General features: G+C 44.3%; 1 protein-coding gene across 1 annotated transcript in view; it reads left to right on the top strand.

The window, feature by feature from the left end:
• The window catches only part of exd3 (exonuclease 3'-5' domain containing 3), a 36,965-nt gene that overhangs the window by 9,504 nt on the left and 1,115 nt on the right, over positions 1-26,346 (top strand). The window contains exons 13-20 of the mRNA XM_056433132.1: positions 31-226; positions 320-420; positions 1,179-1,362; positions 1,529-1,671; positions 2,203-2,421; positions 2,582-2,635; positions 2,740-2,871; positions 26,248-26,314. Coding sequence (XP_056289107.1) covers positions 31-226; positions 320-420; positions 1,179-1,362; positions 1,529-1,671; positions 2,203-2,421; positions 2,582-2,635; positions 2,740-2,871; positions 26,248-26,314 — 1,096 coding nt within the window. The remainder of the gene's footprint in view (positions 1-30; positions 227-319; positions 421-1,178; positions 1,363-1,528; positions 1,672-2,202; positions 2,422-2,581; positions 2,636-2,739; positions 2,872-26,247; positions 26,315-26,346) is intronic.

Here is a 26,346-nt window from a genome sequence, read left to right as displayed (position 1 = left end):
TTTACAATCCCTGTCTTTATCCTTTCTTAGGCGAGTATTGTAGGAGTTGACATGGAGTGGCAGCCCACGTTTGGCTGTATCTCAACTCAGCAGGTTGCCCTGATACAGCTTGCCGTTTTGGACCAGGTGTTCTTATTAGACCTTTGTGCAAATGGGTTCCGCCAATACCCAGATACAATTATTTTCATGCAGACCTTGTTCTCGGAAAGAAACATCCTTAAACTGGGTAAAAAGAGACTTGACAAAGGTTAAATCAAGTACATCCAAGTGTTTCAGTTTATACTTCTGTCTCTAACATTTCTCCTTTCTTTCCTCTCAGGTTATGGTATGTCAGGGGATCTCAAATGTCTCATAGCCACCTGGCACCTGGAGCCATTGAAGATTGAGGCGATGCTTGATCTTCTTAATGTACACCAAAAGGTAACATTCACATAACTTCATACAAATTACTTCTAAATGTAATCCTAAAGTTGGTCTTTTAGTGATGATAAAATAAGACGCTTTTAGAACGTCATGCTTCTGTAATATGCAGGAGTGTAATGTTTAACTTAATTCTGGTCTTGATTCGTAAGATTGGTGTCAGTTAGTTCAAATGTTTTTTGAAACTTAAAATTGGCTTTGCATTTCTATCTCCGTAGCATAAAAATAATGTGTACCGAAGGCACGATGTCAAATTCTGGTCCTCTGTACCCCATTCAAATAAGGGTTGCAGGACCTGAGCATTGTAACATTTGGGTCTGTGTTTCATTTGCATGGTCATAACTCAGGTACATGCTGCAGCTGTGGCCCTGTAGTCTGCCTGAGATATATGTAGTTATACGCTCGGAGTCTCTGTGGTGGACAGGAATGTGAAAAAGGCAACATGGGTCTGTAACTGATGAAGTTGCTTCACCATCTGCTGGAGTAGCCTGCATGTTGCAGGATGTGAGGAATCCAAGAAATGTTTTTGAACATCACGAGGAATGCCTGTTAGAAACAGGATATTGCGGCAGAACATAAAATGGGAGGGACTGTAAATTGTAAAAAAATGTATTGCATCCATTTTTAAAACATTCTAGATCATGTTCAATAAATAGGGTTGCTGTAATTGCAACCACATAGGACCTTTGGATGAAGACTATTCAAGACTGAACTATACCATTTAATTCCCACTTTATTGTCTTTAATGCCTTTTGCAGCTCCAGCGCCGAAAGGTCAATAGGACTCAAAATGGACCTCAAGAGGTGCTGGTAGGAAAGAACTCTCCAGAGAAAGGCCTCAGTCTGATGGTACAACAGGTTCTGGGAAGGCCCCTCGACAAGACAGAGCAGATGTCCAACTGGGAGAAACGGCCACTGCGCATCAGCCAAATTAGATATGCAGGTAAGATATTATGCATCCACACACACAGACACTGTCAGGGAGACGGATGGTCGCAGTTGTTTTCATTATAGAGTACATATTATTTTGTCATTTATGGACAAACTGCAACAAAATAAATATTCACCCCCTTTTCCTCTATCTTGTTTCTTAACCTCTCCTCTCCTAGTGGCAGATGCCTACTGTTTGCTGGATGTGTACTCTGCGCTCTCCAGCAACCCAGCTTACTTTGGGCTACCAGCTGACCTGCGCAGCATCTCATCAAGCCAACCGGAGAAGAGTGCAACCAAGAAACAGACCCATGGCAAAGAGGTCAGGAGTCAATTACTATTTCTCCATAAATTGGTGTTATTGATAGGAATTATATGTTGTGAGGTTGTAATTGATACCAAATGCCTTTTCGGTCTAGGTAGGATGTGAAAATAAATGAATCCTTCATTAAGGAGGCCAATATTTAGACTTGTCCTTTGAACATTCAGTCAGCAGAATGTTGTCAGCGATATCATTTCTGATGTGTGTTTAACTTTTACAGACTGCAATGTTTTGAATCCAACCCATTTTTTTTTATTTTACTAACTATTGTGCTATTGCATTTATGAACACCTCTAAGAGCTGTGACACAATAAAATATCGAAAAAACCAAAGCACTTGGATTTGAGCATCCAACCTGCAGAGAGGGACAATACGTGTTTGACCGAGACACTTTAGAAGTTTCTATCGGCTCCAGGGGTGCAGTTGTATGGCTCCCCCTGTGCTTTGACCTCCCTGCACTGTGGTGCAAGTGAAAAGAAAATCCCCTTTGGGGATCAGTTAAGTATCACATTATTGTCTCTGTCCATTTAGGAATGTCAGGGGGCTCAAAGGGTCAGTCCCCCTCGCTCCAACACAGAGAAAGGCCTCCTGTGTGGCGTGAAGCGCTCAGAAGACAGTCCCCCTCTGCCCCCCCAGCAGTTGCGGGTGGTGTGTGACAACATGCTGCAGGGACTTGGGAGGTACCTGCGCTGTTTAGGTGTTGATGTGATCATCTTGGAGAGCACTGATGATCACAGAGTAGCAGCAGAGGTTAGTTAAAGGTCCAAGCTGCAGACACACGTACCTTTTTGTACACAATAAACACATACAAGAAGAAATCAAACAACATAACCATATTTCAGATAATTCAATCCAATAATACAAGTATTGCATTTATGTCTTTTTTTCCTGATGTGTACTTGTGTGTCAGTTAGCACACGCTGAAGGCCGCTTCATTCTCACATCTGGACTCCCGTTCCAAACGGTAAGTACTAGCTCATGAACAATCTCAAATCTACAAACGCTGCAAGTGCGTGTGTATGTTCCTGGTTTGCTTGTACACACGCGCTGCCTCTGTCTCCCACGTAGTTGCGGTCCCAGGTGGCTGAGGGTCGCTGTCTGTCCCTAGACTGTTCAGAAAAGGCCAGAGACCAGGCTGTGCGAGTCCTCAGGCACTTCAACGTCCAGCTCACTACCAGTGATATATTCAGCCGCTGCCAGGTAAGAAAATTCACGCTAGGTCTGAATGTATTTTTGAAATGTACTGTGTATAAACTTGAGTCATTCTACTTATTGAAGCAGTGGTTATTAAAGTGTAGACATTGGGAAATATGGAGTACAGAGTCACAAGTTCACCAGTCAAAGACAAATCAGCACATGCCTCCATTTCTGTTTCATGCCATCGGCTGATTATACAGCTTTCAATAAAAAAGAGGGAAAAGTATGAGTTCCTATATCAGTGTGAAGTACGAGCAATACTAATACCAAGCAATATTTCTGTGGTTATAAAAAGCTGCCACGCTTTTTAAGTTCCCAATTTCTGAGGCAAAAGATTGTGGTGTTTTGTGTAATACTGAGAAAAAGAGGAAGACATTAATATATGATATGGGGAAGAGGGACTTTACAAAAACAACTTTACTTTTTAAAGAACATATTAATTACGTGGGTGTGTAGCCAAAATGGGCCTTTACTGCGAGGATGAGGAAGGAGCTTGAAGTGGAACCGCTGCACCTTCTTGTTGTAGGTGGCCAGTTGAGGCCGTGAGGTTTTCTTGGCATGGCCATAACTTCTGGGTTAGATCAGGAAACACTGAATGGGATTGCATGTCCCATGGCCTTAAAATGCCTCAGGGACCCAAGGAGGGGCTGGAGGATGCAGCTGAGGAGGAGGAGGATGTCTGGGTCTAGGTTGTTCAGTCTGCTGCCACCACAACCTGGACTTGTGCAAGTAGTGGAACAATGAGGGATACATGGCTGGATGGGTGAGAAAATGAACAGAATGAGTGGGCAGAATAAAACACAATGTATTTATCTAATGTAACCAATAGGAAACCAGGATGTAAATAAATTGAATCTGGTGGAGAAATGAAACTGGATATGATCCTTTCATTGTCATATACAGAATCATTGTTACTTGCTTATGGATACACATCATCGTGCAATGCATGACATTATTCTAATTCCTATTTGATGATGTTTATGAGGCCTGGAGTTTGTTAGTCAGCTGGTTGCCACCAATCATTGTTGAATATACGGTACCTGACCTGGAGATATCTCCTTGGGTGGCTGTTTAGGGAAACGTGTGTGTGCTTTGCCGGCTGTGTTTGTGTGTCTGTAGCGGCAGTTGTGATTGGGAGGGGGTATCTTCGCAGGACAGTTTCTAAACTTGGGTGTTCTTACTGCTCCTTGTGGAGGACTCTAAATATGTCAAGATACACCACTGGGTGCATTTGGCTCAAGATGTTAAAAACCTGGACCACCTTGATGATGCAATGATGACACAAACACAAACACAGTGGCCAAATGGTCTTCTGTTTTCCCCTATTTATTGGTCACTCGGGACACCACTTAAAGTCAGTTGGTTTTGATAAATTATGGCTCAAGAAAGGCACAATGTGACGTTAGTGTTGCACACGGCCATTAACGCACCAGTTTAGACAACAAACCTGAAAGACCTTTTGTCATCGCATGTGGGTAATATTTGACAACCTTAACCTAGTCATAACTTTCACTGCATGAATAATTAATGTAACTCACATAACTTAAAAATAGCCTACCTTTTGCCTTTTCAACTTCAATTTTCTGGACTTCGATTTTTGAAGATTCTCAAAAATTGAGTGTACATACATGAGTGTTTACAAGCACCTTGAAGACGCAGGCTATGAAATACGATGTGCCGTTCATATTCAAATTGTGTTGTATTGTGTATTTGTGAGTTAGAGAGAGGGTTTCACCCCGGGGGGCTGCTCTGTGGCCCACCCAGGCGAAGTTAACCCCTTTGTTGTCTGATTGTAAAGCTCTCTGATTAGCAATGGATGGGTTAGATTCTCCCCCTTTGTCTCTGTTTCTCCCTCATGCACATACACCACTGATCAATGTCATGAGGAAAGGGAAGTAAAAAAAAAAGACGGGGAAGAGGAGATTAACCACAGACTTGTGTACGTGTTTGTAAAGATTGTGCAGGGAAAGGGTTAATGTTTGTCTCTATGTATCAATAGGCGCAACAGAGATTTTGGAGCATAGGAATGTGTGTCTGAGACCCGAAGAGGGAAAGGGAGATGGAGAAAGGCCTCCAGTTTAAGTGTGTCCTTGTCTACATACTTACATGCACTAGCGTACAATAGGGTGGTAAAAAATAAAAGAAACACAGCTGTTTTTTATGATGCAATCAAATGATTCAATCTGTTTATGTTTTATGGAATCCTGTGCACCTGGTTTATCATCAGTGTGGTGCTGCGAGTACCCGACTCCCGAGTTGTTCTTTCAAAAAATGAAACTAACTTGGAAAACCTATTTATTTCTGTACTCAACTCTGAAAGTTGAAGAATCATGTGAACTTTAAAGCCACGTCTGCCTGTAAAACTGCATTCCGTCAGATATTTAAAGGCCCATTGTAAACTAGCGTGTTTGATGAGGTATACGTATGGCATTGGTATGTGCCCAATACTGTTCATGGTCATATCAAAATAATTAAGTGAATAGACACACAAATATGCATGACAGCGGCCTACCTCACATGATGAACGAGATACACCAGAGATAATCAATATTCTGTATGTCGATCACACGGACAAATACACCTGTTTCTGGTTTTTAGCCACATTAATAACACAATCATTTTGCCAGAAAATTGCTGTCTCTTCCTAAAGTTAGTAGCAGGTTCAAACCACTGATGTTCAAATAAAATAGTTTCATATGACTCATTATTTTTCAGCTCATAAGAGTAAAGCTTTATCACTTTTTTTTTGGCGCAAATGAAAACAGGATTTGAACACGATACATACTATGGATTTGTTTGAATATTGATGTTAAAACAAATATAGTTGTTAATAAAAAATATATAAATTCGTAGTTTACTCACAATTTATCAATTCATAAAAAAATGCCTGAAAGATGTATTAAGAAAGCTTAATTGTACCGTGTCAAGATGTTGACTAATGTCACTGTATTTAGTCTGTGGTCTTTCAATTTCATCTGTGTGGATTCCTGCAAGGGATTGGGTAACAGTATGGAGTTGGCTATTGGTCCATTACAGCTTCCTTATTCAGCTATATCCTATCCCTAAATCCTGCTGCATCTATACTTTCCACGAACACACACACACAGGCACACACACACACACACACTTCCGTTGGGCTTCCGTTCAGTAGTTCCATCAGATGTCCCACACTGGCCTTTTATAGACATGTTGAGATAGCAGAGATATCCTGAGAGATAGACATGAATGAAGCCAGCCAAACACACACACACACACACACACACACACACTCAACACACACACATAGTGATAGGCATACACTCTCAAAATAAATCCCAAACTTATAAACACAATCATAAACACACACACAGTCACCCCCATACCTTTTACATACACAACAGTTAAGCGTACACAGACTCGGTCACAGATGCAGACGCACTGAGAATGAGTCGTAGACACTATTGCAGCAGAAACGCTTGTTCCCACGCACCAGACTACTGGGGAAGTGAAAACAAGAGCAACAGGAACCGCCACACCAAGAGAGGGAGGGGTGGGAGAGATGAGGGTGCTAGGGAGAGGAAAAGGGGAGGGGGGAGAGAAGTGAGAGCAGAGGTGATGGCAGGGAGGTAAAAAGACTGACATGGAAACTGAATGGCAGTAACGGCAAATAAGAAGGAGACAGTTGGTCAGCGTTAGGCATGGGTCAGAAATATACTTGCCCCTTTACAAATAGTTTTACTTATAAGAAATAATAAAAATAACAAATCCCAAAGTTAATTGTCCTGTTTAGTCTTTATGCATGTAAATTAATCTGGATTTTTTTTTCCACAACCACTTGATGCCACACCCCATCATTTTCATGGGAGAATTGCAAAATTGGTAGAGTGCATGTGCACCTCTCAACAGAGATGAGGAGGAAGCAAGACGACTCACTCCTTAGCTACTTACATCATCAACAGCAGAATGTTTAGTATTTTTACTAAGTCAAACGTGTTTAACTTTTTTCTTCTTTTACCACTTTCGCGTTTAGGTGTCCTTATTCCTTATTGTTGAGCCCTGTTGGGGAGAAAGACAAAAATAACATGGAGCCGTTGAGACGGAATTACAGAGAGATTGTGTGAGAAAGTCCGAAATAATCAGTGTGTGTGTGCAAGCGAGGCGAGTGTTTGTTGAGTGAGGAAGAGCGAGAGGAAGAGAGAGTGACTGAGAAAGGTGGCATTGAAGGAAGAGGAGGGGTGAAGGAGGCCGAGGCGATAGAAAGACTTGTTGTCTGTCCTTTGATCTACAAACAGGAGGAATGTGAGAGGTTGAGACACGTTTAAAGTTACCCTCCACTGGCTGTGTATATTTATGCATACGAGTGAAACAGGGTTTCGTCAATATCAAGCTGTACGTATGCGTTAATAATATGCAATTACTCTTTTTTTATTTGTATCGACTTGTATGTTCTCACACCTTAGTTCATGACTGACATTTTTGTTATTTGCACATGCTGCTTATTATCATTTGCAGATAACCACAAATATGCACAGTGTCTCACACAAGCCATTAAGCCCTGACGCACAGATGAATAAACCTGGACACATGTTGTGTGTCTATAAGTGCGTTTCAGCTCTGTGGCGGCTTCATTTGCATTTGTGGCTCGTCTCTGTGCATGTACCGTTTTTCGTGGTGACAAAATAGGTTTTGTGTGTCTCGCCGTTTTCCCCCTCTCCGGAGACGAGAGGGGAGCGACGGAGAGAAAGGGAGGTGAAGGGGGAGCAGTGTGTTTGGGGGGGGGGGGGGGGTGAGCATTCCATAGGCACGCCAAGACATTCCGAGGGAAACCATTCCAAATATTTCCCACTGTGTGTGGCAAGGGCTTCGTGTCTCCTGTTACACACATACGGTTTCAGAAAGTGCTAAAATGCGAATACACACACGTTGGATGAAAGTGTTACTCGCACACAAACACACATTCAGACAGTTAGTGGGTGCCGTTATGAGAGACTGGTGAGCAGCCGGGATGTCTGTCTGTCTGTCTGACTGGAGGAGATCCAAATCAGGAAAGGCCATTGTGACTGTTGTGTCACTTCATTAGTTGGAATGCTTCAGCAGTCCAACTCTTGTTTGTGTTAAGTTTATGAATAATCATAGGGCATGACCGTAAATATTAAGCGTTCCCTGTCTATTTGTTGATGGGGATGTAATGAAACTGAAAGTAGTCAACTGTGTTTCAGTGTTATCCCTAACATGAGAAAGAACGTCGACAACTAATTCGTTGGTTCTTCGTCTCAGCTTGGTCAGGAATTCGTAGGTATGTCTCATCATAAGATCATATCACAATATGACTCTAATGCTAATTGGAAGCAACACGATAAAAACAAGTACTGTGCATTTTGTGCATGTGTTCAAGAAATACTTCTCCCACAACATGACCATTTGTATACAAATCACTGTGTTTTTACCTTGAAGTCTTAAAGACATCTTTGTGTTTCTCGGATGCCTCAACGATGAACGAAGAATCAAAAACAGAAAGATGTTTGAGGTAAAAGCATTTACTTAGAATGTGAATTGCTGAAATCACACTGTTTTAATGATGAGGAATCCCTGTTGAGATAAAAGCCTAGATACCTCCATCTGATGGCTGCAGCGTGTGCTTCGTCTGCTTGTTGTGATTGAAATTGTGAGAAGCGGGCAGTTTTTTTTGGGGAAGTGGTGTGAAAATCCCACGGAAAAATGTGCAGCATGGAACCTGTTCGAGGCGTCTTTACTGTCCCTGACTCATTTGGAAGTTGATTCTCATGGCTGACGGAGCAGACACAATAGCAGAAACACGTACACATGCACACAGATAGATAAGGTGGAAGACGAGCCATCACTCACCGAGCATCTGCTCTTTATGAAATCATGCCTGCTCTTTTTTTCCCACAGTCGAGTTGGCCCCGGGACAGCATAGCAAGGCAATGACACCCGTGTGTGCGGGTGCATGCATGATATGTATCTGCATGCTTGTGTGTGAATGTGTTACTCAGGCACCACTGAGGCTTCTCTTTCCACTCAAAGGGGCGGATGAATGAATATATGTAGGATGTTTAATTCCACATCGAGTGGTCATTCAAGAAGTGATCATTTGTTCAGAGGCCAGCGTTCTGTATGCACGGATCACGTGATCACACTGTGCAGGTGTTGTCAACGACTTTTCTTTCCCACTTAAATGTAACATGTTGTTGATCAGCCTTGATAAGTAGGTAGAATATATGGCTGTCAATTATATAGTCATTTCTACAGTTGTGCAGTTGTAAACTCTGTAAATATAGGCCAATTCAAGCACCCATGTTGGGCAATTTGTATATTTAAACATGCTCAAACAACATCTTTAATAGTTTGTGTTTCAACTGCCTTTAAAACATTTGTATATATATATACTGTAAACGTTGTTTTTAATATCGACCCGCTGTACTGTAGCCGTTCTCTCTGCTGCCTCAGTCTCTTGTTCACCTCCCTGCTGTGTTTTACCACCTCTGTTCTCCCCTGTTTGGTTTCTCTACACCCAGCAGTCATGCCAACACATTAGTGCCTGCTTGATGATTTCAACTAAAACACGGATACAAACACCATATTTTAATCTCTGATTCACATTCAGGTATCCGGGTTCATGTATCAACATTAATATCTTATTATAACAAAAGTATAGACTTTCCATTGTGTACTCGCAATCTACTATCATATGCATATCACAATACACATATACCTTCTAAGACACAAGGCCATAATTGCATGCACACAAAGATTTGACAACCACATTATTTCAAACAAAATGTTGCGATTAACATATCCATTTTCAGTTGTGCGTCACCTTCTCTAATCCCCCCTATTCCAATTTCCCCTTTTTTGCACCCCAACATTGCTCCCTCTCAGTGTCTGTTTCTCCTTCTCACCCTCTGCTTGGCCCTCTCCCTCTCTCCCTCTCGCCGTCTCTCCACCGTTCTCACCCTGCCTCCCGCTCCACTCCCAGTCTCACTCTCCTCCGTTTCAGATTAGCCAAGGCGAGGAATCCGGTGCAGCCGGCAGCTGGAATGTCCTGTTTGTCTTGCTGTGTGTGTGTTCACGTGCGTGCGTGTGTGTATGTGTGTGTGTGTGTGAGAGTGAAGTTGGTGAGGCTGGTGCTGCTTTTTGATGTGTTCCATTGTCTGAGAGCCAAGCTGCTTCCTGCTCCTGCTTTCCCCATACGCCTGAGAGAAACAGAGAGGAGGAAAAAGAAAAGGGAGAGAAATTTAGAGAATACTTAGCAGGTACAGGTTGAGATGGGGAGAGAGAAGCGATAAGTTGGAATAAGAGGGAGAATGTAGAAAGGGAAGATGTGGGAGATGGCTAGGAAGAGAAGGATGAGGGAGGAAGTGATGGAGAGATGGAAAAGGTAGGTTAGAGTTAGGGAGGAAGAGAGGTGAGAAGGAAGGAGATCGAGCTTCAATAGGGCTTTTCCTCCAAGCTCCGATACAATGAAGTAGTGCGTAATTTCCCATGCCCCCCCCCCCACACACACACACACACACACACAGTGTATCAGCAGTGGTATAGCTTTATTCACTATATATGCAGCCAAATACACTTGAGTGTTTATCATCTTTCTCTTTGGCCTGAGCTGTTTCTTTGGTCTGTGTGTGGTCTGTGGACAGCACAGGCAATTCAGAGACAGAGAGGATGATAAATGATGAGGAAGAATGAGCATACCAGTGTGATAAAGATGAAGCAAGAGAGGGAGAGGAAGAAGATGTCTCTGTGCAGCAAGCAATGTAAAAACCCTTGCGGAGAAAGAAAAGTCCAGAGGAGAAACAATTGCTCAAAGTCCCATTTGTGTGCATGTTGAGTATGCGGTACATTTCCCTATGAAATTGTGGACGTACATAAATCATTCAACATGTGTTTTTGCGAATGTGTGTGTGTGTGTGTGCGAATTGCTGGCCGGTGGAAGGGTTTTGACGGGGCAGAGCATTCCTGCTGGGTGGTGATGTCATGAGAACTAGCTCTCCGCTCGCAGACAGACAGCCCTGTTTATGTTCCCCTCCAGAGGAGAAACCACACTGTGTGTGTGTGTGTGTGTGTGTGTGTGTGTGCGTGCGCGAGAGCATGAATGTGTGTGTCTGTCTGACTGCGTTATTGGCTCATGGGGGAGGTGGGGAAGCCGAGAGGCACTCGAGAGGGTCTACTTTCCCCTGCCGCTCAGGGAGAGGGAACCACTTACTGATGCCTTCCTCTCTCACACACAGAAGAGGAAGTTTCTCATGTTTTTCGGAGTACAGTAGCTGCACAGCCAGACTGAGGAGTGATTGCCCTCTGCGTCTAAATAGTCTCCTTTGGGAGGCAGAATTCTTTGCAGTGTAATAACAATGCTTGGGTCAGCAAATAACAACAGCACCATACAAAAACAGATATGGAGCTATTAAAAATGCATTATTGTTCACTGTTTTGATTTCTTGGCCAATATGTGTATTTAGGTCCATAAGTCAGGCTGAAAACATAATGAGGGCACGCTGAGTGCGAGACTATATGATGCCTTTTGCAAAAGTAGGTCAACATGTGTTGATTAGAAATTTGAAAATATGTGTTAACGATTGGATTAAAGCACCATGAAGTGTGTGTACTATCTTGTCAAAAAGTGAAATCAAGTAGGTAACCGTAGAAACATTTTGTGGGAACCAGCTTAAGCACTCGTGTTCTTCTCTCCCAGACACTGCTGGTATGATTGTCTTTGTGTCTGTGGTCATGGTATAATGGTTTCCCTTGCGATAGTGAAATGTGATCTTCGGTCTTTGCAGCTTAGTGAATCATAGATCATTCTCCCACACTCAACACGCTGTGCGACACAGCAAACCATCCAAAGTCTTTCTGCCTGCGCTGCTCACGGCGAGGATGATAAAGAACTCTTGTCAGCCACGCTAATACCTGCCACTGAGAAATAGCCCAGAGGTTTAGGGTCGTTATTATCACAACCCTGTGGCACACGGGCCCACTTTAGGAGCTCGGGTAACTCCTCCACATGCGGCCATGCTTTGCAGGCGGCCATGCTCGCTCACATGTAATATTACAAATGAGTCCTTTTGGCAGAAACCCAATTTTTCTTTTTCTTTTTACCTTTTCGCTGTGACTTCCATGAGAGAGAATAGCGTGATTGTCGGTTTGAGCCAAGAATAAGAGGGTTGCATCAGTTTGGAGGCAAACAACTTTACAGGCTCACATGGAGCCAGTCTTCTGTTTACTGATTGATTCAAGACTGCTTATTACCCTTTTGTTGACGTTCTTCCAGATTTGAAGTCAGGATTTTATTTATCGTGACCAAACTGCGTTGTGGCACCCAGCTCTAGGATGCAAAACTAAAAGTTTACGATTGATATGTGGTGGCATATTTTCCCATGTTTAAGCTGTGGGAGACGGTTTACTGTTAGAAAACACACGATCACAGCTGATGTGTGCTTCCAGGAACAGCAGTCAGGAATTCTAGGAAGCAAGTTGTGTTATCCTTCCCTGCTGTGTTTTGCTAATGTTAGGTTATTCACTGCATCATTTTAGCTACCTTTCAGTTCATGATTGCTGCCTCCGTTTGTGATGAATGTGTGTGGTCTGTTGTGCGTGTGCTTAGTCACACAAGAGTAGGGGCATTGAGATTCTGTGGTTGTATGCATCTTCCTGTCTCCTGTTTATAGAGTTTTGTGACGGTATGATGGGCGCCGGGTGTGCCTGCTTCAACGTACACAGACATTGTGTGTACGTTGAAGCGGGCACACCCGGCGCCCCGCATGCTGACCGTGACGACCCAGCTGGATTGAAGGGCGCTGAACATTAACTCATAGCTGTCTCCACTCGCTAAGGCTCCTCACATTCTTGTTAATAGCTCATTTGATGAAGTGGTTCTCCAATGTTGGCAGCGTTGTTCAGAACACGGATAAACTCACAGATCGCGGTTCTCTTCAATGCATCAGTTTTGGACGCATTTCCTTTGAGGTGTTCCTGATATTCACCGTTTGGACCCTCCGGATTGATTCAATTCAGAAGTTTAGCGAGCCTTCTCTGTGTTTTTCTGCAAAGTATCACTGGTTGGCAATAGAACCTTTACTTGCGATAGCAGAACAAACATTTCCGGGAAGGGTAGAGCGGGAGAAGATCCACTAGTAAATCCATCGTTGAAGCGGGTATACAAATATACTTATACCTTGGCGGCCTGTCTAAGTTAAGTCTATCTGTGGGAAACACTAGTGTGTGCAATACAAATACTCTCTGAATTCAGATTCTGGTCCACAGGACCCATAAGCCCTGTAGGTTTGTTTTCTAGCGTCAATCAAGACCTGATTTACTCTTCTAGTGTCACGTGAATGTGTTTAATGCAAATGATGGGATAGAAAACCAGCAAGGTGGGAACCTCTGAGCCATGCAGCGCTACAACTATAACCCTGCACCCTTTGTGGGCTGAGTTTATTTTAGTCTGTGGTTTGTGAACTCTCTCTCTCTCTCTGTGTGTGTGTGTGTTCCTGGGATATAGTATTCCCTTCTCTCTGATGTGTGGACCTGTGTACATCATCACTGCGACTCTGTTTTCACAGTTCATGTTCTGGGTGTAGGTCTGTACATTCTGTGAAGATTCTTTGAATGTCTGCCCTGTGTTCGCGTCTCGTCCTACTGCTTGTACGTGCATGTGTAGGTCTTGGGAATGTGAGGCCAGCTCGGCCTTAAAACTTCTTTCCAAAGCCAGCAGTTTGCGTGATGTGATGCTATCAGGAGGTTAGAAGTCTGTTTGCTTTGGGACTGCAGGCTTGCTTGGCAGGCACACACACGCACATGCACACACACACACACACACACACACACTTACTTTCTGTGTTTTGTTCTCCTTTTCTCCTCTATTACTCAGTCAGATTAAAGGAAAAGTCCTTGCCGGGTGGGAATGGTCACAGGCAGGACCCCCCACCCCAGGGAGCAAAGAGGTAGACGGCTGGAGAGGTCATGCTGCTTGACCTGGAAAAGGCCTGAAAGAGCAAAGGGGGCTTTATGGAAGATGATGGATTGATAGAAATCGGAGGAGAAAAAGGCGCGAGAGAGTACAGAAAAGAGATAAATAGGGTGAACACAACAACGGGGAAATAGGAGAAAGAATAAATGTAGATAGATACTGTACGTTTAGGGAAGAGAGAAAGGTAAATAAAAGGAGATTGGAAGTCTATGATCCTCAACTTAAGGCCCATGTGCCAGGTGGCCTGACGACCATTTAAATATTAATTGGAATTATATAATAAATGCCTAAATGAAATCCCTAATGTATCCGTAATTATAGGCCTAGTATAAATCATTGAGCCAATGTAGTTGATAAGTTAAAAGGTCAGTTCATTTTAAGATAATGATTACCAAAATAAATGAGTTATGGGCCTTTAACTGTTTATCATTTTAATGATAAAACGCCTCTTTTCATTTTACAAAATGTTCCCCTGGGCAAAGCAAGCTACTGAGAGACACGCAGGATATATAAGGGATGGAAAATTTGACCCAAATTAGGTAATAAAGAAAAAATGATGATGCGCAACTTGCGTCTTCCCCATTTCCTCCTCCTCCTCTTTCAGACCAAGAAAAAATCAGTGTGTAATGTTTCTCACAGGAACTGCAGTCCAGCATTTTAACTAATGTCATGAAGTCTGAGAAGGACGTCTGTACGTGTGCAGCATTGCCAATGCATCAATACAAACAAGCCAAACAAGCAGTTTTAATACATTGTCACGGTCATTTTTTATTTTGTAATCCTCTGTTTACTCAAGCTGTGATGTTATCATTGGTGGGAATCACATCTCTGATACCCTTCCACATGTTCCTATGACAAAGGTCCCAGTAAGGTGATGATACATACACAATGACAATGCAATACAAATACACATAATCAAAAGATATTATTACGAACCTTAGTTTAAAAAAGTGTGCTCTTGCGGGTGTTACTGGGTGTATAATGGTGCAATATTAGTGTGTTGTTAGGGTGTGAGTGTTTATGGTTACGGGTGTAGCCTTTTTTTGTTGGACACTTATATCTTAACTGTTTGACCGTTAAAAGTGTGCGTGTGCGTGTGTGTGTGTGTGTGTGTGTGTGTGTGTGTGTGTGTGTGTGTGTGTGTGTGTGTGTGTGTGTGTGTGTGTGTGTGTGTGTGTGTGTGTGTGTGTGTGTGTGTGTGTGTGTGTGTGTGTGTGTGTGTGTGTGTGTGTGTGTGTGTGTGTGTGTGTGTGTGTGTGAAGGAAAGCTCTCCGTATGTCCCACCAAATCAAATCGGCATTTCCATTGATCAATTAATGTTGCAACTTAAGCCACCAAGCGTCCCCTTTGTTGCCGATGGAAACCAGAGGTGACCGGGGTGCCTGAGTACCTGTCTGTCTGGCTGATCCCATGGTCCTCCGACACACACACACACACACACACACAGGCCTCCTTGGATGCAGCGAGCCCTTTCTTTCTTTCCCTCCATTTTCCTGCTGTCTATTTTGGTCAACTGGTGGCCCGTTCCCACAGTGCTGCTGTTCCCATGGTTATCGCCGCGGAGATAGCGAATGGGGGTTGGGGTGGTGGGCTTGACGGGGAGCGGGAGAGACAGCGTTGCTCTGTTCGAAGAGATAGGGGACTCTGTGGCTGTGGGGGAGGCAGGGGGTGAGGTGGGGTGCATTGGGGGGGGGGGGTGGAGTGTATGGGGTTGAGAGTGTGTGTGATGTGTAGCTCCCATGAACATCACAGGTGGCCCAAGGGGATTAAGCCAATGGGATCGCATTAGATTCACAATTTAAAAAGAATCTGCCAGATGATATTCATATCTTCAATGAACTTTAAGTTGTCAATTAAAAACATATGTTGTATTTATTTCAGGCATCCGTCATATTTGATATGGATGACGTGGACTTGCAGATACTGCTTTTGATATGGGGTCAAAATCAGCCTGGGATGTGGACATAATGTCTTTCTAACCCGGCGTGAGACTTGTTTCTGCGGGTCGATGCTACTCGGCGTCGGTGGGGTGCAAAAAGAGAGGTGGCAAAGGAAGTGGAGGGGAAGGGTAGGAGCCAGGACCTGGGAAGAGGGGGGTGAGGGCAAGCGAAAGGAGGGAGCGAGGGAGGGGTGCGGGTGGGAGTGCGGGGCTCAGAAAGAGGGACGGATTCAGTTCCCACACTTCTAATTACTGTGTCACTGGAGACTGAAAGGGGACTGCCCCTGGCCCTAGGGAATTTGCTGGGACCGGTCACAGAGAGGGAGCAGCGGTGGAGGGAGGGAAGGGGGCAGAGGAGCGGAGGGAGGGAGGGAAGGAAGGGTGGAATTAAAGAGGGTGTATGACACAGAAACTCTCTTCATCTTCCTATTTTTGTGTTTTTACCTCATTGCATTCACACTGGAGGTGAACCCCTTTACTGCGAGTCCCATCCCTTCTTCTTCCCTAATATCCCAACCTCTCACCTCCGACCCACTCCTCCTCACCCTTCCCTTACCCTCCTCCACCTCAGTCTTCTCTTTTCCCCTCAGCCTTTGTTCACTATCATGTCCTGCTTCCTCTTTACCCCCACACCCCCTCTTCTCTAACCTCCCCCTCTACCTCTCTGTGTTTCTAATGCTGCGTTCTTCCCTCGTGTCTCCTGTTGACATGAACAAGGCTCCCAGAGACTCTTTGATCTGAGTTTGAACACACACACACACACACACACACACACACACTGATGTCTTATTCTGTATCATTATTGCCACTTAACCCCGAGCCCTTTTGCTCTTTTATTTGCCTTTATCTCACCCTCCCATAGCCTGTGAGCTGTGTCTGTGTGTCCTGATAGTATATATGTTGACTCTTAGGACCTCGTCCACACGGCTGCATTTCCATTTTAAAACTCATATCTTTTGCTCTATCTTCTGAGCGTCCACACTAGCCCAGAGTTTTAGAGCACCGAAAACAGACACGTTTAAAAATGCTCCTGAGGACTGATCCGTTTTAAAACTCTGGGGTTACCTCCCAGTGTGGGCACATAAGTTTGGAAATGATGACGATGACACCCACGTTTACCTGATTGGGTCTTAGCAGTCCCAACGTGTCCTGAACTGATGCGTCACATAAACCTTTTCCAGAAGAACACAAACGACAACAGCGTTTATTATTGGATCGACGACCAGTGGTTATTTCAACATGGATAACAGATTAGAGGCAATGCTGACCGTTGTTCTCTACTAGCAGTTGTTGTGCAGTTAGTTACATTCTGCATTTTATAATTCTGCTACTGTCGATATGCGGAGGAAGCAGCTGTTATTGGAGCGATTAGCGAGTGGCATGTTCAGCCCGACGAAGCAGACGTTTGAAGTCGCGGTTTGCGGCTTTGAGGAGGGCGATGTACACAAAATGTAGGACAACTATTGTGAAGTCCACACAGAAACTGTAAAGGAACGAAAGCATGAATTGCTCTCCAGTACAACAGGAGTGAGGGTGAGAACAGACAACACGGAAACCAAGAGGAAATGAATGAGAGATGTGTGTTGACCACATTTACCGACCAATAATCAAGTTCATTTTTGTGTGTGTGATAATCAAGTGTGTGTGTGTGGGGGGTATAACTTCCTGCAAAATGTGTCTGTTTGAGTTTACTGAGGAAGATTTTAGAAGAAGTATCAAGCACTACCTTTCATTATTAAAGACTATAATAATAATAATATTTTTGTAACTAAGCGAACAATCTACTTCCTGTTTACACTATCAGCTTTTTTAGTGTGCACAAATATTTATTGATCCAAATTGAATGTGAGTTTATGGTGTCCGTTGTGGAACAATTACCTGTTAGCAACCTCCTCTTTCTTATCCTCTAAAAGCTCAATGTGTCAGCTAAATGGCCCATGGTCGAATAAATGGACATTGTTAACGGATGTGATCATCAAATGTGAGCATGGACGCTCAGTGGGTATATAATAACTAAATAATGTAAGTTAAAGGGTCTATTACTAACGGAGCTCTCAGCCACTTCTCATGGTCTTCATGGAGCTGTTTCAGTTGTCAAGGGCCTGAGGATGACTTTAGCCACGGGATAACAGGTGGTCGTATACGGAGGGGACATCGTAACTCCTGGGTTTCGGCTTTGCATATGAATGGCCTCCTTGATCTTTCGCCGCTAAGTGTTATTGTAAATATGTCAAACACCCCCAGAGTTGGTTTACCACTTACTCAGGCTGGTAGACTTTATAATGGCTGGTGGAGCTGGTCCTAAAATGGGTTCTCTGTGTCCACATGTTTGTTGACGTGTACAGTCCACGCTTACGGTCCAAGGACATGAGCAGATGGAATCGATGTCACACAGTCAGATGGATGCAGGAACTATCGCTCGCTGCATACTGCTTGGGGTGTTGTTGCTCCATCTGAAAGGAGTATGCCCCAGATGGTGCAACTATTGTGGTGCCCACAGGAAAGGATAACATAGTTTCCCTTCGTCTGCCCACTTACTCCTCAGATTGCAGCACAATTAAAGGCCATATTTGTTTCGTAGGGATCCTGCCTGGGTGCTTTAGAAATGAGAGAAATGAAGAAAACAAACCAGCCCCCACCTGTGTGAATCTGGCCATGGGTGTATGCCTCAAACTGTAGAATTTGCCAATTAGAAGGCCAGTCTGAAAAATGAGCTGTGGGTACCCAACCCAACTCTGACACCTTGTCTGTCAAAAGCCATGTGAGAGTGTTTCCCTCTTCGTTTCCTCATAGCTCTTCGCGAGAGAACAGACCAGCAGTGGCAGCCACCACTGTCACCACTGTCAATGTAGCGTGGAGGAATCACTCTGCATTACAATGACATTCCCTGCATGCCTGCGTGCCTTTACATCAGGAAGAGTAGAGATGAAAGGTAAAGGTGAACACCGGAGTGGGGGGGGGGGGCGGGGGGCTGCAGGGTGAAGTGAAGTATGCGCCAGCGGCGATAAACGTTGAGCAAATGAATCTATGCTCTCCCATGACGGAGGGGTGTGTGTGTGTGTGTGTGTCAGGTTGATGGATTCAGGTCGAGTGGGTGGAACTTCAGTTTGGTGTGTGGGTGTAGTGACAGTTTGAGAACTGTTAGCGCATGTCGAGGGAAGCTGTGGATGTCGTAACGATATTGGGTTGAATGGGTGCATTGAAGGCACGGGGTGACATTCGGAGCACCATGTCGGCCTCGAAAAGACAAATGTTAACAATTGCGTGGAAGCTTTATGTTTGAGAAGCTTTATGTTTGAGAGCACCGGTTGTCTTTATTGCACGTATGACAGCAGCGCAGCAGCCACCATCTGTCTCCTCAACAAGTGTGTCTTCTAAATGAAGACCGGTAGTGAAGGGTCCCAGGGTTTGGGGAGTTTTCTCAGTTTTCTAGGTGTTCAATAGGTCGTGAGAACAATTCAGAGGTCTGTTTTGTTTCACGTATAAAGTAAGGATTATTTATGACTTCTCAGGCTAAGACCAAAGGGTGCTCAAGTGTTTCTCTGGCTTCTGTAACTTAAGGCAATTTCTCATCTGCGGTTTCTTTTCGTTGCCCTCGTGCCTTTTTCTGGCGTTCACGATCCATATTCCAAGCTTCCTGCTGCCTGCCTACTACATAGCTATCCACGATCCATTGTATGCTTCGTGATGCTAATGTAACAATTCATTTGTTGGCATTAAAAAAACTACAGCTTCTAGGAAAATGTTTCAACGTAATGCAGATAATTCAGTTTGTCCCATAGCTATTTTCTACCTTCCAATTCAGTCTTTCCAACTTATCATTAGCGGCAGTCTCTGCGTTTAAAGAAAGTCTACCCAATTGGTTGTTGGTGTTTTTTTATGACCGTCAATTGCTTTTACAAATTAAGTGAGCAGTTGAGCAAAGTCATATTATGAGGATGATTCATAGTAATTGGCTTGGCGACAAATGTCATCTGAATTAATTTGCTACCGTTTGAGTCTTTGGCTCATGCATGAATATAATTAATGTGAATTAAGATAATCACACATCTAGAAGGAGACCAGGGATCCTTGGCAAGTTCCATGTGATTAGAGATGCAACTAACAATTATTGTCATAATCAATATAGCTTCTGTTTACTTTCTTGATTAATCATTAAATCCACAACCATAAGAATTGTGTTGTCTAACACCCAAAGACATTCAATTTATTTTCTTAAAAGACAAAGAAAAAACGGTAATCCTCACAATTGGTTGCTACTGGACGTGTAGGAGAAATGTGTAATTGTTGCTTAATAAACTACAAAATAAACCGATAAATAGTTACAGATACATTTTCTGTCAAATTGGACTTGTCAGTTTTCAACCTAACACTGACATTTGAGTTAACTGCTACAATTGAAAAGCCCATTAGGGCAAGTGTTGGATGTCATGTGCCGCCTTACACATTGTCCCCCCAATTTACAATGTTTAGTCTGGCTGTTTTAATTTCAACTCATAATCCAAAAAAGCAACATATCAATAGAGGGTGGCTGGTTGTTTAATCCATCTTTCTATGTTTCTGAGATGAGCTGTTTGTATCCCTCTTCAAACCCCACTGCCCAGTGAGCAGCATTGTCGACGGACCTTTTCAGGACGTTGTTCTCCCCGGCTGTTTGGTTCAGACCGGCCCCAGCTCTCCGGCGTCTGAAGAGAGAGAAAAAAAGGGTACTTGGAGATGGAGAGAAAGGAGGAGGTTAGAGGTGAACGACAACTAGAGAGAAGGAGATTGAAGGGAACACTGGAAGGGGGTAGATGGAGCTTCAAGCAAGACTTGGAGCAAGAGGGAAGACATCGGTGCAGTCGGTAGAGAGAGAGAGAGATGGAGGTCGAGGTTGAAGGTTGAGTGGGTAAAACCCAGAATGAACCGACTGTGCCGAGCCAAGGGAAAGCATTAGTGCTATTTGTGTGACGGCTCGACTGTTATCTGCTAGACTCCCGACTATTATCCTCTTCATTACCCCTTTTAGTGAGCTCCACTGAAGAGGGAACCAAGGGGCGAAAGAAAAGGCAAAAATGTTGAGGCCAAGTGAAGGGTGAGAAAACGGTCGGAAGTGGAAAACAACGTTGACAGGTGAAGGAAACCGAAAGGGATTGAGCAGGAGTTCAACCGACTGAGGGGGCGGGACTAACCGTATTCTGAAGGGCAGAGAAATACTACTGATGACCTGTCACAAGAATTAAGAATGAAACCACCAATATAATACATTTCACGTGTCATTCGACCCACCATACCCTCGTGTCATATATCATATGCAAACTACATGTTTGCAGTTTAATAGATACAAACTAAATAAATGTTTTGTATAATCAAGTCAACCAAGTATGCTGTAAAAAGACAAATATACTTCAATAAACATGTTAGTGTCTCCAATTTAAATAAATAAGTCATAATACAACCACTTAATTGATGACAGTATCACTGTATATGCTAGTAGAGGCTGCATTTTATAAATGTAGGACATGTACGACTTTACTGAGAAGAGATGAAAGCAGAATATGAAGGGAAATAAACTGTTTACCTGGTAGTTCAAAAAGAAAAACTATTATTGCCAATAATAAATGGATGTTGGTGCACTTGGCGTAGGGGGTCGCGCCCCTTCGACCCTCAGAGAAAAAGAAGAGTAGAGCACAAGGGTCCATGAGGTAGTGTTGAAATAATAAAAGAACTTGACACAGAGACTAAAACACATCTGTCTCCGCTGACTTGAAGTTAACTGGATTTGTAATATGTGGAATGAATGCAGGCCAATTTACACATTGTTTACATTCTATGCATTTATGAACAACATTCAAATGAACAGCAGGCGTTCACAGTCCGATTGTACGCAACACAACTGGATGCAACCCTGGGAACATCAGGAAGGACACAATGGGACTTGCAGGTGAAATGAGTGGGTGCCTCGTGAGTCAGGGGAAGAGTGTGTGTGCGCGTGTGAGAGAGTTGCATGTGAGTTTTTACATCTTCTGCATGCCTGCAAAGTAAGTGTGAGTCTATATGTTTGTTCATGTGTGCGAATGAGGTGAGTCAGAGGAAGGTGTGTGTGTGATGTCAAGCCCAGACAGGCTCTGCTGTGGTCCAAGTTCAGGTTGCTGTCAGGTGGTAATGGTTAGTTAACCGAGCTGGTAATTACCTCAGACTGTCGGGCTGAGACACTGGCCAGATACCCTCAGGATACTGTGGGAAAGTACATGCAGTCACTCGGTCACTGCAGTATTTCCCTCCTGCTGCAGCAGCAAAGTGGCCCGACACCAGGTGTTTCGGGACAGTAGATACAGGAAGGGTTATATTTTTAAAACGTGGTTCTTTCCTGTTGATATAATGTGTTAATTCATTATATTTCACAGTGTTTTTAGTGGAATCCCATCTCTCTCTGTCCGACAGGATACACTTTATTTATTTTATTTTTTAGTAACCCACTTTTCGAGTAAATTCCGATGAACAATAGCTCTGAATTTAGTCAATTATTTACCTGTGCCCCCTCATCTTATCGCTTAGATTGTTTTCAACATGAGAAGGGCAGCGGCAGTTATCTCATGTCACCTCAGTGTGGCTGCATTTCCAAATCTGATGGTGTCTTGTCACAAATCTTAGCATTACAAAACAATGACTGCCTTTAGTTTGTTTCCATGGTTAAAAAAAACCCCACGAGGACACAAAATGATAAAGCTAGTTCAAACCAGGCAGGTTACTGAACCACTTATCAATTACAAATCAAACGAATTTCTGCCTACCAGTAAGTTTAATCAGTAAATATAATTTCACCTCTTTAGTCGGCAGCATTAATTGGCAGATCGCAAACGGGTCTTCAGCCTTTATTCTCCACTCAAACATCACTTGACTTAATGATTGACACTGACATGATGTCAGCGTGTTAAATGAAGCAAGATGTTTCCACTCTTTCTCCTTCCGTCTGCCCAGCCAAAGAAAATGAAAACGGTAACCTTTCCACAGTTTACAGCTGTGAGTACAAATCTGTGTGTGAGATTGTCAAGTGCTTTTGAACGGGATCCAAGTCACCTTGCATGACCTTGGGACTGTGTGGGAAAGCAGAGAAACAAGCCAACGCGTCCTGCCAGCTAGCTTCTCCTTACTCATCATTCTTACAGTAGGATGAGGCGGCTTGGTCCGGTTCAGCGGGCCGTCCCTCTTCCAGCGGGCCGACAACATTTCACATCGGCAGCTACGCGTTATAACAGAATGACGGAGAACGCAATATGGCATAATGTCCAAGACAAGCAAACCATGAATCTCTGTTTTCTTGGAAGGCAAACTGAAGTTTCAAGAATAATGTATTGTGTATATTCTTTAGATCACAGCAACCTTGGACAGTGGAATTAAGTATTTTGTAACCTCAACTTTGATTTTATGAATTTACATTGAGATAACAAAAAAAGACAACGCTTTCAAAGGGAAGTGATGGTGCAGTTCTTCCTCCCCTCCCGCTCTCCTTCCCTCCAGTTCCCACGCTGCCCCTTACCTGAGTTACCACAATTTGAATCAAATCACTTGAGCCCAATTGGCTGCTCTGACCATGTGACCTACATCGGCCCTAAAAGCACCGCCTTTTGAGATTGGTCGAGGATTTTCCCATGGGAGCTGCCTACAGAGCCTGTGTGTGTGTGTGAGTGAGTGTGTGTGTGTGTGTGTGTGAGAACGTGAGGGGAAAATCTCCCACCCCCCTGCCTCCTTCTTTCCCCTCCCTCTCTTTCCTACCTCCTCTCCACTATCCCCCTTTCTCCTCTCGTTCCACCACCTCCCATCCTTTGAAACACAGTATCACACTTTAGATAGCCTTTGTTGTCACGGCGAGGAGCATTCTTCCTCCGGCGCGGCCACACGGAGTGTGAGAATGCAGGAGGTTCCCTGAAAAACGGAAAGAACAAAAGGCCAAGAAAATGTAGCAACTGCCTACAACTACATAGAGTATGATGCAAAATAAGACCATCTGATTATTTCATTATTGGAGTCCTTTTGATCTTAAGGCCACAACGTAAAACAGCCTGCTGAGAACACTGAAAATATAATGTGTTTGCAAATGCAGTCTACCTTTGAGGAAAAGCCCGTATTGGTGCAGCTTGGTCAGGACGTGGGTTTGAGAAGCTTGAGAGTGGCGGTTCGAGATGTTTCCAAAAGACTCAGGTTTTCAAAACAACAGTCAATAAGATGACGGTGTGGACCGGTTGCGTGCAGCACTTCTACAACAACTTAAAAGAAGGTCCACCCTGTGCTGGCTGACGCCACATGTCGTGCTTCTGGATGATCACAAACGTCGTGTGCCTGTGCAAACACGCCAAACTACGATGGGTTTGACGCCGCCGTCATCCTGATGCTTTCTGTGTCGATAGACGTGCAGGAGCTGCAGAGGAGGAGGAGGCCCCTCCATACGAGTGTTCTCCTTCAGCTCTCGGGGGCAACTGCGTGACGGAGAAGCTCCAGTAATTAACAAGTACTGTGGGAAAAATCATATCCCTCAGCAAGCCAGAAACTGAAATATATCACAGAAATTAACTGGTTGGACCGGGTTTCAAATCCTAAATGAAGGCCCAGAGCTCCCGTCTGTGTTCATTAGGCACCATAAAACCTCCCCACTGGGACCAGGCTCGTTGCGTCACGTCCATTTCCATGGGAACCGTGAATGCATGTCTGTTGATGTCACCATAATGTGTGATTTTGTCACTTTGACGTTCGTCATTATGTATTTCCTGACGTTGCATGATTTCACTTTCTCCAAAAGCGTCTTTGTTTTATTCACTCGTCTTGTGGATCTCCGCGGGACATTCTGCGTTTTTACCGGGCCGTGTTTTGATTCATTATGGATGCACGCCGCCTCCATCCAGGTTTGCGTGTGTGTGCGATGCTGTGCGTGTGTGCCTTCCCCGTCTGGCTTAGCCTTGAGAGGTCAGAGCAGGTTCTGTCTTGCTCTGCTCTGGGAAACTGAGCTGAGCAAATAGCTGGGTCTGTTTTCCTGGCTGTCGCCACACTTCTATGTGTGGGCCGTGTGTGTGTGCTGCTTACAAGTACATGCATGCGGTCTATGCGCACTGTCGTGTCTGTGTGTGTCTGTGTGTGTGTGTGTGTGTGTGTGTGCGTGTGTCAGAATACAAAAGAGGAAAATACAGAGTGCACTGGCGGAGAGATGGGCTTCGTTCCCACAGACGACAGGAGATGACACCTCCTGCTATTCCCACACCTCCAGCGTCTAGCCGCTCTCTCCTGTGCCGACCTCACCTCACAGAGCAGGGGGACATCGGGCTGCGTTTCTGATTTGCAGTCTTCATTTAACATTTCCTGGATGAGGAGCGAGCGAGCGGGCTTCAAGCGAGTCAAGGATCTCGCTTTGTGAGGTTTGATTGACAGCCCACCTCTAAGTGGAATGCTGTTTGCTGGGTGGAGCTCAGGTGTGTTGACAAGGCTTTTAGCACTGACGTGCTGTCAGGATGGCTTACAGACGAGTGTGTGTGCACGTTAGGGGCCGGCAAACAAGAGGTCACTAATGTCCCACCAGGGAGACCTTCACCAAGGAGCGCCAGCACCGCACGGACCTGTGAGCGTCACTGAGGCGTAAACGCTGTCTACACACACACTCACACACACTGATCGGATCTTTCTGGAACACTTGGCCCCTTTCACACCAAAGCCACCACGAAGGGAAACGTCCGTGTGAATGGGTCCACACGCGGCGCATGTTGTCGTGCTCTTGTGGTTTTATACGGTGTGACACTTTTTAACAGGTGACCTCTGGTCACTCTTGTTCATGACGTTAACCTGGGCTTTCACATCCAACGCTGCTTAATCTCAATAAAGATTCTGCATTCGTATCCAGAATATGTCGGCGACGTGACAAGATGTCGGTGTTTGAAGCGTTCTGGTTTCCGTTTGTCGTCTGGGTTATTATGAGCCGATCGCGTCTGAGCAGGCGTTGGTTGAATGCAGGTGAACGGTGTGGGGAGCAACAGATGCAGAACACCGACACGCAATCTTGGAACTGGCTGCAGTGTGACTGATTTAGATTGTTTGGTTTAAAGTTAGTGTGTCGACCGGCTACTTGTGAAACAATCTGGTCGTCTCCGAACTCCAAGCCCAGTGTCTCATCTCGAGTTGCTCCTGACACTTTAAACAATGAGCAGCCCACAGAAAATGATCAACTAAACACGCCCACTGCATGCAGCTCAGGTGCGCCCAAGTGACATTGTAGGAAGAGTTGGGTTTTTCACACAAACTAATATCGTCACTCTTCATGTGTCTGCCCGTGGCCATTAGGATGGACATGTAGTTCAGTTGTGTTCAGCTTCCACTCTTCATCTCATGTGAAGAGATCATTTTAATCTTCATCTCATGAGGCTGCAATATGTCTAACGTATTTCCACTTCCCCATGTTTTACTCATGAACACACTTCTTTCTACCCTTAATGGCTGTTTTTATCTGTCTGTCCAGGCGTGTAACAGTGACCAGTATGCAGCGGTGCCCCGAAAGGACATGGTCAGGATGCTGAAACAGAGAGGTCAGTCAAACATGAGTGGACTCCTTGTTGTG

Source organism: Pseudoliparis swirei, chromosome 15, assembly GCF_029220125.1.
Source record: "Pseudoliparis swirei isolate HS2019 ecotype Mariana Trench chromosome 15, NWPU_hadal_v1, whole genome shotgun sequence".
Lineage (NCBI taxonomy): Eukaryota > Metazoa > Chordata > Actinopteri > Perciformes > Liparidae > Pseudoliparis > Pseudoliparis swirei.
Note: the sequence above shows the minus strand (reverse complement) of the source record. Positions and strands in the feature narration are given on the sequence as shown.